The 10089-nt window shown below is 38.2% G+C and overlaps 1 protein-coding gene across 2 annotated transcripts in view; it reads left to right on the top strand.

The window, feature by feature from the left end:
- Positions 1-10089, top strand: part of SNAPC1 (small nuclear RNA activating complex polypeptide 1) — a 39677-nt gene that overhangs the window by 10552 nt on the left and 19036 nt on the right. For both annotated transcript variants that reach the window (XM_021701427.1, XM_021701428.1), the window contains exons 5-7: positions 6940-7098; positions 8861-8929; positions 9630-9692. In XM_021701427.1, the coding sequence (XP_021557102.1) occupies positions 6940-7098; positions 8861-8929; positions 9630-9692 (291 nt within the window). The remainder of the gene's footprint in view (positions 1-6939; positions 7099-8860; positions 8930-9629; positions 9693-10089) is intronic.

The raw sequence follows: 10089 nt of genomic DNA, 5'->3' as shown, positions 1-10089 counted from the left end.
CCTATACTCTGAAGAGTTTTGATCAAGAAAGGATGCTGTACTTTGTCAAATGCTTTTTCTGCATCTATTGAGAGGATCATATGATTCTTGTTCTTTCTTTTGTTAATGTATTGTATCACATTGATTGATTTGCGGATGTTGAACCAACCTTGCAGCCCAGGGATAAATCCCACTTGGTCATGGTGAATAATCCTTTTAATGTACTGTTGGATCCTATTGGCTAGTATTTTGGTGAGAATTTTTGCATCCATGTTCATCAGGGATATTGGTCTGTAATTCTCCTTTTTGATGGGGTCTTTGTCTGGTTTTGGGATCAAGGTAATGCTGGCCTCATAAAATGAGTTTGGAAGTTTTCCTTCCATTTCTATTTTTTGGAACAGTTTCAGAAGAATAGGTATTAATTCTTCTTGAAATGTTTGGTAGAATTCCCCTGGGAAGCCATCTGGCCCTGGGCTTTTGTTTTTTGGGAGATTTTTGATGACTGCTTCAATTTCCTTAGTGGTTATAGGTCTGTTCAGGTTTTCTATTTCATCCTGGTTCAGTTTTGGTAGTTGGTACATCTCTAGAAATGCATCCATTTCTTCCAGGTTATTTAATTTGCTGGCATAGAGTTGCTCATAATATGTTCTTATAATTGTTTGTATTTCTTTGGTGTTGGTTGTGATCTCTCCTCTTTCATTCATGATTTTGTTGATGTGGGTCATTTCTCTTCTCTTTTTGATAAGTCTGGCCAGGGGTTTATCAATCTTGTTAATTCTTTCAAAGAACCAGCTCCTAGTTTCGTTGATCTGTTCTACTGTTCTTTTAGTTTCTATTTCATTGATTTCTGCTCTGATCTTGATTATTTCTCTTCTCCTGCTGGGTTTAGGCTTTATTTGCTGTTCTTTCTCCAGCTCCTTTAGGTGTAGGGTTAGGTTGTATACTTGAGACCTTTCTTGCTTCTTGAGAAAGGCTTGTATTGCTATATACTTTCCTCTTAGGACTGCCTTTGCTGCATCCCAAAGATTTTGAATAGTTGTGTTTTCATTTTCATTGGTTTCCATGTATTTTTTTAATTCTTCTTTAATTTCCTGGTTGACCCATTCGTTCTTTAGTAGGATGCTCTTTAGCCTCCATGTATTTGAGTTCTTTCTGACTTTTGTCTTGTGATTGAGCTCTAGTTTCAAAGCATTGTGGTCTGAAAATAGGCAGGGAATGATTCCAATCTTTTGGTACCGGTTGAGACCTGATTTATGACCTAGGATGTGATCTATTCTGGAGAATGTTCCATGGGCACTAGAGAAGAATGTGTATTCCGTTGCTTTGGGGTGGAATGTTCTGAATATGTCTGTAAAGTCCATTTGGTCCAGTGTGTCATTTAAAGTCTTTATTTCCTTGTTGATCTTTTGCTTAGACGATCTGTCCATTTCAGTGAGGGGGGTGTTAAAGTCCCCCACTATTATTGTATTGTTGTCGATGTGTTTCTTTGCTTTTGTTATTAATTGGCTTATATAATTGGCTGCTCCCATGTTAGGGGCATAGATATTTACAATTGTTAGATCTTCTTGTTGGATAGATCCTTTAAGTATGATATAGTGTCCTTTCTCATCTCTTATTACAGTCTTTGGTTTAAAATCTAATTTGTCTGATATAAGGATTGCCACCCCAGCTTTCTTTTGGTGTCCATTAGCATGGTAAATGGTTTTCCACCCCCTCACTTTCAATCTGGGGCTGTCTTTGGGTCGAAAATGAGTCTCTTGCAGACAGCATATCGATGGGTCTTGTTTTTTAATCCAGTCTGATAGCCTGTGTCTTTTGATTGGGGCATTGAGCCCATTTACGTTCAGGGTAACTATTGAAAGATAGGAATTTAGTGCCATTGTATTGCCTGTAAGGTGACTGTTACCGTATATTGTCTGTGTTCCTTTCTGGTCTATGTTGCTTTTAGGGTCTCTCTTTGCTTAGAGGACTCCTTTCAAGATTTCCTGTAGGGCTGGTTTTGTGTTTGCAAATTCCTTTAGTTTTTGTTTGTCCTGGAAGCTTTTGATCTCTCCTTCAATTTTCAATGACAGCCTAGCTGGATATAGTATTCTTGGCTGCATATTTTTCTCGTTTAGTGCTCTGAATATATCCTGCCAGTCCTTTCTGGCCTGCCAGGTCTCTGTGGATAGGTCTGTTGCCAATCTAATGTTTCTACCCTTGTAGGTTACATATCTCTTCCCCCGAGCTGCTCTCAGGATTTTCTCTTTGTCTATGAGACTCGTAAGTTTTACTATTAGATGTCGGGGTGTTGACCTATTTTTATTGATTTTGAGAGGGGTTCTCTGTGCTTCCTGGATTTTCATGCCTGTTTCCTTCCCCAAATTAGGGAAGTTCTCTGCTATAATTTGCTCCATTATACCTTCTGCCCCTCTCTCTCTTTCTTCTTCTTCTGGGATCCCAATTATTCTAATGTTGTTTCGTCTTATGGTATCGCTTATCTCTCGAATTCTGCCCTCGTGATCCAGTAGTTGTTTATCTCTCTTTTTCTCAGCTTCTTTATTTTCCATCATTTCATCTTCTATATTACTGATTCTCTCTTCTGCCTCATTTATTCTAGCAGTTAGCGCCCCCATTTTTGATTGCACCTCATTAATAGCCTTTTTGATTTCTACTTGGTTGGATTTTAGTTCTTTTACTTCTCCAGAAAGGGTTTCTCTAATAACTTCCATATTTTTTTCAAGCCCAGCTAGTATCTTTAAAGTGATGATTCTGAACTCTAGATCTGACATCGTACTAATGTCCGTATTGAGTAGGTCCCTGGCAGTCGGTACTACCTCTTGTTCTTTTTGTTGAGGTGATTTTTTCCGTCTTGTCATTTTGTGCAGAGGAGAATGGATTAATGAGAGAACAAAATGCTAGCAGAGTAACAACGTCCCCAGAAAATATACTCTAAACAAATCAGAAAAAACCTGAAGCAGTGGGAAAAGAAAGGGAAAGAGAGAAAAAAGAAAAAAAAAGAAAAAAAAGAAAAAGATAAAGATAAAAACAAAAACAAACAAAACAAAACAACAACAAAAAAACCAGAATGTGATCAAATATGATCAGTGCCACACACTAGATTTGGGGTGTATTTTGGTCTGTTAGAAGAAAGTGCCTCCCAAAATTTTAAAGAAAGAAAAACTTATATATGTACAAAAATAAGGGTTGATATGATGAAGGGATGGAATATGATTGTAAAGATGGAAATTATAAAAAATTTTATAAAAGGAATTGATAAGAAGTTGTTTGAAAAAAGAAAGAAGAGGATTTAAAAAAAGAAAAAAAAAGGGAGAGGATGTGATCAGGCAGGGGAACAGAAAACACCATATACTATAGATTTAGGGTATATTTTGATCTGTTAGAAGAAACTATCTCAAAATTTTAAAGAGAGAACAACTTATATATATAAGCCAAAAATATGGGTAACTACTATGAAGGGATAGAATATGACTCTAAAAATGAAAAATAAAAATGTTTTTTTTTTAAAAAAAAAAGGGATTGATAAGATGTTGGTTGAAAAAGGGAAAAAGAAAAATTCAAAAAGAATAAAAAAAGAAAAAAAGACAGTTAAAAAAAAATTAACTTTGAAAGACTACAGAATCATGGTAAAAAAGCCATGAATTCTATGTGCAGTAGTCCCCTAGAGCTGGAGTTCTGCCCGTTCTCATTGATGGGTAAACTTGGTCTTGGCTGGCTGTTCTCGCTGATCTTCTGGGGAGGGGCCTGTTGCCGTGGTTTCCAAATGTCTTTGCCGGAGGCAGAATTGCCCCGCCCTTGCCCCCTCCCAGCTAAGTAATCTGCTCAGGTTTGCTCTCCGGGGCTTTTGTTCCCTGCGAGCTTTCCGTACAGCTTTGGAGGCAGAGAGTGAAAATGGCGGCCTCCCGATCTCCGCCCCGGAGGAGCCGAGAACTCGGGGTCCCGCTTCTCAGTGAGCCCCCAGAGAAAAGCCGTCAGTCACTCCCGTCTCCCCGGTCTCCAGCCGCACTCCGTGCTCACCCGGCCTGTGACCGCGCGTTTCTATCTCTGGCACCCGACCCCGGGTGGAGTCTCCAAACCCAGCAGATCCCTGCGGTGCGCTCCCGCGCGGCTCCTCCCGGGGGAGGAAGGTGAGTCTCCCCGGATCTGCCGCTTGTTGGGTCTCTGCTGGAGGAGCAGGGGCCCGACTGTGCCGCGGATCACAGTTTATGGCAACCCCGAGCTGAGAGCCCGCGCCTGGGCTCCGTCTCTGCAGCCCGCTTCCCTGCTCCGATACCTGGGAGCTCTGCCACACTCAGGCACCCCCAGTCTTTCTGTGACCCGTGGGTCCTGAGACCACACTGTCCCGGAGGGTTCCACCCCCCGCTTAGCCACCAGAGTGACGTCCCTCAGTGGAGCAGACTTTTAAAAGTTCCGATTTTGTGCTCTGTGGTTCTATCACTTGCCAGAAGCGGCCGCCGGAGGCCCCTCCCCCGCCGTCTATCCTCCCGAATATCGCCTCGGATTCACTTCTCCGCACGTCCTACCTTCCAGAAAGTGGTCGCTTTTCTGATGAGAGAGTTGTTGCTCTTCTTTTCTTCGATCTCCTGTTGAGTTTGTAGGTGTTCAGAATGGTTTGATCCCTATCCAGCTGAATTCCTGAGAGGAGACGAAATCCAGGTCTCCTACTCCTCCGCCATCTTGCTCCGCGCCCCCTGCTTTTTGTTTTTAAGTTCTTTTACTCTACGAATTAAAGGTTCTGAAGGTGTTGAATTAAAGGTTCCTCTTAAAAAAAATTGTATATGTCAGCAAACAGGTATGGAAGATTTTAGAAAACAGAACTGAGGTGATACACAAAGGCATGTCCTTTTGGGGTGATTGGGGAGGAGGGTCAGAAGGGCCAAGCTACGGAATGCCTATTCCTAGAAGCTCCTGTATGAAGTCATCCTGACTATCTAGCGTCTTTGGCTTGCCTCAGATCTTCTTTGAGGGCCTTATCCCTTAATACCTCAGTTGACTCTGTCCTGTCCTAGTGGAGTCTTTGATCCATTCTCACTGATAATCCTTACATTTAATACTTGCTTACTTTCCTTCTGCGCAAATGCTATTAAATCTGCCCGTCAGCACCTGAATTTTTGTCATCATTTTGCCACTCATTAGTTCTAGCTTTGTGGTTAAGGAGGCATAATAAAATGAAAAGAATAGGACCAGAACTTCTGATTTCTGTTGAATCATTATATTGTACAACCAAAACTAATGTAACTTTGTATGTTAACTATAACAGAATTGAAAAAAAAGTATATGGGGAAAAAGAAACTTTTGATTTTTAATTTTAACTCTGCTACTTAAATATGACCCTGAGCCAGTCATTTTATTTCTGAGTCTTTATTTATACGGTTATAATAATGGCTATGATCTGTTGAGTTTTCAACATATGCCAGGAACTATGTTAGACGTTTTATGTTGTTATCTCACTAATAATCTTAGTAACCCTTTAAAGGAGGTGGTATTTTCCTAATTTTAAAAATAAGGAGGGGCGCCTGGGTGGCTCAGTCGGTTAAGCGTCTGCCTTCGGCTCAGGTCATGATCCCAGGGTCCTGGGATTGAGCCCTGCATCAACGGGGAGCCTGCTTCTCCCTCCTCCCCTGCTCGTGCGCTCTCTCTCTTGCTATCTCCCTCTCAAATAAATAAATAAAACTTTAAAAAAAAAAAACAAAAAACAAGCAGACTGAGGTTCGGACAAGTTATTTCCATAAAGTACAGTACAGTAAGGTGCAGACTGGATTTGAATGTCCAAGCCTGTAAGGCTCTAAAGTCCATGTACTTTCTTTTATTTCTTAATCCTTTACCTTTATATAGTGCTTTACATTTTATAGAACACTCCCACTTGTATAAGCACACTTAATAAATACTTTTATACACTGGGCGAGATGGCATCACTTAATTTTGTACAAATGTGGAATGTGATTCCCATATTGAGGGATTTGCTCAAAGTCAATCTAGCAAGTGACAGAACTCAGGCTCAAAACCAGGTCCAGCTAGTGGTCTTTCCCCTGTATTGTATTGCATGTAGTAAAATATAGGAGTACAGTACACTGTAAGCTGTAAAAAAGTTAGGGGCTCTTCATGGCTGGACACTGTTCTCCTTTGAAGATTCTGCATATGTGAGTACTCACCACTACCCAGCAGTTTCTCATTGCTTTAACAGGTATCTGTCACTTCCATCGAAACCTACTGGAAATGAATGGAGTAGCCTAACTTGGGGATGACTCAGATGTTGCAGAGGTCATCTATGATGGAAGTGTCAGTAGTTCTTTGCTGGTCTTTGAGCTATGTCTCAATACCAGTTTTATCTGATTTCTAAAGTCTGCCTATAACGTGTTATCTTTCTCCTTACCCCATAGACCTGCCCATTTGGCTGGAGGTTCTGGGGAATGAACGTCTAAGTAATAAATGATTCCTCAAATGTTGTTAAAAGTTGCCTTCTATTTCTTTAAATCCTGGATCTTACTCGTGAAAAAATGATGACGCTTACAGGCACATGGGCTTTGAGATTTGTGAAAGTCAGCACATCTCTGTGGAGGATTGGATGAGAGTTGTTACATAGGAATTTATGGCTGAACATAAAGAATTATGTAAATATCTTTGAAATGATAATACGAAATTTAAAAAAATGTGATCTTAGTTATCATTAGTGATATTTAATGGTATACTACAAATAATTTTTGTTATGTCCTGTCTTTTCCCTGCATTTCTCCATACAGTGTATATTAATGTTTGTTGAGTTAAATTCAGTGAATCATTATCTCTGGAAAGCAGCCTCTTCATTAATAAAGTTGTACTATTTTGGTTGCATGACTATATTATTTTCAGTATATTGTAGCATATTATTCCTTATCAACTTAGTCATTTTATTTTGTGTTGGTTTTGCCTTTAAGTTTCTCCTCAAAAATTGAAATAAAAGACTCATCTTTTCACTTTTAGGAAATGCTGAATGTTCATGATCATTATCAGAACATGAAACATATAATTTCAGGCGATAAATCCAATCCAGACAAAGCCCTCAGCTTGATAAAGGATGATTTTTTTGACAATATTAAGAACATAGTTTTGGAGCATCAGCAGTGGCACAAAGACAGAAAGGTATGTGACTGCTTGTTTGATACCTCCCCATTGTATTTGCATTATACACTAATGGCTGGACATGGGTGATAAAATTGAGAGGCAGCTTAGTTGAGTGGCTATATTCTTCTGGAGTTCAGATTTCAAGGGCTTTATTTTTCTAGCTCTGGCTTTGCCAGTTATCAGCTATGTGATATTATTTAACCTTACAAACAGATTTTGTTATGTAATTATATAATTAAACAATTATTAATAACAATTCTATAACACGTGTTAAATAATATACATTATATATAATATCAGTGTAAATGTAGAGGAATAAGTAATCTTGATATATCACTGATTTATTATAATCTTTATAATTTAGCATTTTCCAGAGGTTGCACACTGGCAGTCTTTGGGTCAAATCCTACAGACAGGTGTGGTTTGTTTGACACAGTGTTGATCCTAATATTGTTTTAAAAAGTTGAATTACTCACTAGAATTTAAATTTTTGTGACTTCACTTAAAATTCCAGACATCCAACTTCTCTTAAAAGTCAGTGGTTTGGGGGCACCTGGGTGACTCAGTCGGTTAAACATCCAACTCTTGATTTTGGCTCAGGTCATGATCTCAGGGTTGTGAGATCAAGCCCCCGTGTTGGGCTCCGGAATCAGCACGGCGTCTGCTTGAGATTCCCTTTGCCCCTCCTTCCATGCCGACACTCTTTCTCTAGCTAAAATAAATAAGTAAATCTAAAAAAAAATTTTTTTAAAGTCAGTGGTTTGGTAACACTGGTTCCATCTCTCTGCATGGCAGTAGACTGCTAGGCCTGAATTGTGTCTTCTTCCATTGTGATAGGGCATGCTCTCCCTGCCTTGGTTTATCTATTTACAAACTCATCAACACAAATCTTCAATTTAGTTTTCTGATCCAAATACTGATGCTAGAGCTCCCCATTTTTCACAGTAATTTTTTTACCTAGAAAAACTTTTTTACTCTGGAAACTTCGTGGCCAGCCTTGCTAAATTTAACTTTGAAACCACTACTCCATCTTATTTTAGTAAATCATTTTAGGAAAAAATAAAAGTAAAACATAAGCAATTTCTGATGATTTACTATGTATCTGATAATAGTGTTTTCACAAATGCTACATAGGTATTATTATTTTATATATTGTCTTTTAGAAAGATTGGCTACCAGTTTTTGGTTTTCATTGTATAAAGGGAGCTGGTTCAAAAAAAAAAAAGGGAGCTGGCTCAAAACTTAGTTTTAGAAAAGATAAAGTGATGAGATGACAGTCTTAGAAAGGAGGAAACAATTTGCTTCTACCCACATTTATTTTAATGAGAGATAGTACATTTTAGACTGTTTGAATACTTTGTTACAAATGAGTTACACAAATGACCTAGGCAATTCATGTAAAAATCTAATAGGTACTCTCTTATAGTACTTTTATAGTACCCTTTTTTTAATAGTACTGTCTTTTAATAAACTCTAATTAGCATTACTAAGACTTCTGAAAACCTGAAGGAAAGGAGAATAAACCAGTTTTCTTACTGCTATATGAAGTGTATGTTTTCCTTCATTAGTTAGGATTTAGGCATTTCATTGATAAATTTTACAACTATTCTGAAACCTAACCTTGATCTTAATGTCAGGTGGTGAACCATGCTGCAATAATGTGAAATAATCTTTTAGTTTTGTAGTAATTAAATGATTCTCATTGCTCTGAAGTAATTTGCCATTGATTTTTAGTTAGTTTGAATTATAAATGTGTATGTATAACTTTTTTCTCTTTCAGAATCCGCCCTTAAAATCAAAAGTTAAAGATGGAGAAGAAAAGAGAGAAGGAAATTCACAAGAATCAGAGGTCAGAAAAATTCACTTTATGATTGTTTACAGGGCAATAGTTTAGTTAGCTTCTTTTCATTTGATATGTGGCTGTGATTCTTTATACAAGTATCATGACCCTTGGTCAGTATTATCACAGTTATCTCAGACAATTCTGAAACATCAGTTCTCTGAAGCCTTAGTCTGTTCTTTACTGGAAGCCCTATGAAAGACACATCAAGTGTAGATTGGGAGTGACGACGGTAAGTGTTTCTTCAGGGAAAGGGGAGGATAATGGTGGAGGGTGTTCTCCGTCCTTACATAGACAGAGTAGGGTTTTTGTAGTATGTCTTTTCTTCTTGTCTGACTTTAAACCAGTGTGGAGCTCTAGCTACTATTTACTGCTTCCTGCCTCTGAAGTTTTCATCCATCTTAGTGGATGAGACAAAGAGCCATCTTTGGGCATAGGCAGATGAGGGGGCAATGGCCTGATCACTAAGGCTTTCATTCATATTATCCTCCTTAAATCCTGAATAATAACAATCATTAGCCACAAGGATGGTATTGTGGACCTGCTATGAGAATGTAGTGTGCGTTTATATGTCTTTGGTCAATGTGTGTCCAATAAATGACCCTACCTTCTGTCTCAAATCTTATTTCTGATAACAAATACTTGGGAATCCATAATTTCTTTTAATGTTTATGTTTCTTTTTCCCATTCCTGTTTATTTTTTATCCAGAGATGTGAAAGGGCAGAATCTTTAGCGAGAATAAAATCAAAGGCCTTTTCAGTTGTTGTTCAGGTAAGTTATTTCTTTAATAAGGTAATTTAGGTATTGACTTGATGCTTTTTTAACAGTATTATTATTTTTCATCAAAGTAATACATGTACATAGTTTTAAAAGTCTAATAATACTGTAGAGCTTATATAACCCAGCAGTCTCCTGGTTACCACTTCCACGCCTATATTCCTAATCCATCTTCAACTTTTTCTCTTTTAGTTATCTCTTCTGGTATTTACCTGGAATTTTGATGCCTTTGTTTTTTATTGTCTTCCAGCTTTTAGTATTCCTGATCATGGAAGGTTTTAGGATTTTCTCTCTATCCCTTGAGTTGTGAAATTTCATGATAAGTTGGTGTAGATCTTTTTTCCATCATTGTCCTTGGCTGTCATGACAGGCATCCTTTTGATCTGATAGT

This window comes from Neomonachus schauinslandi, chromosome 9 (genome assembly GCF_002201575.2).
Source record: "Neomonachus schauinslandi chromosome 9, ASM220157v2, whole genome shotgun sequence".
Classification (NCBI taxonomy): Eukaryota; Metazoa; Chordata; class Mammalia; order Carnivora; family Phocidae; genus Neomonachus; species Neomonachus schauinslandi.
This window is presented reverse-complemented; position numbering and strand designations above follow the sequence as displayed.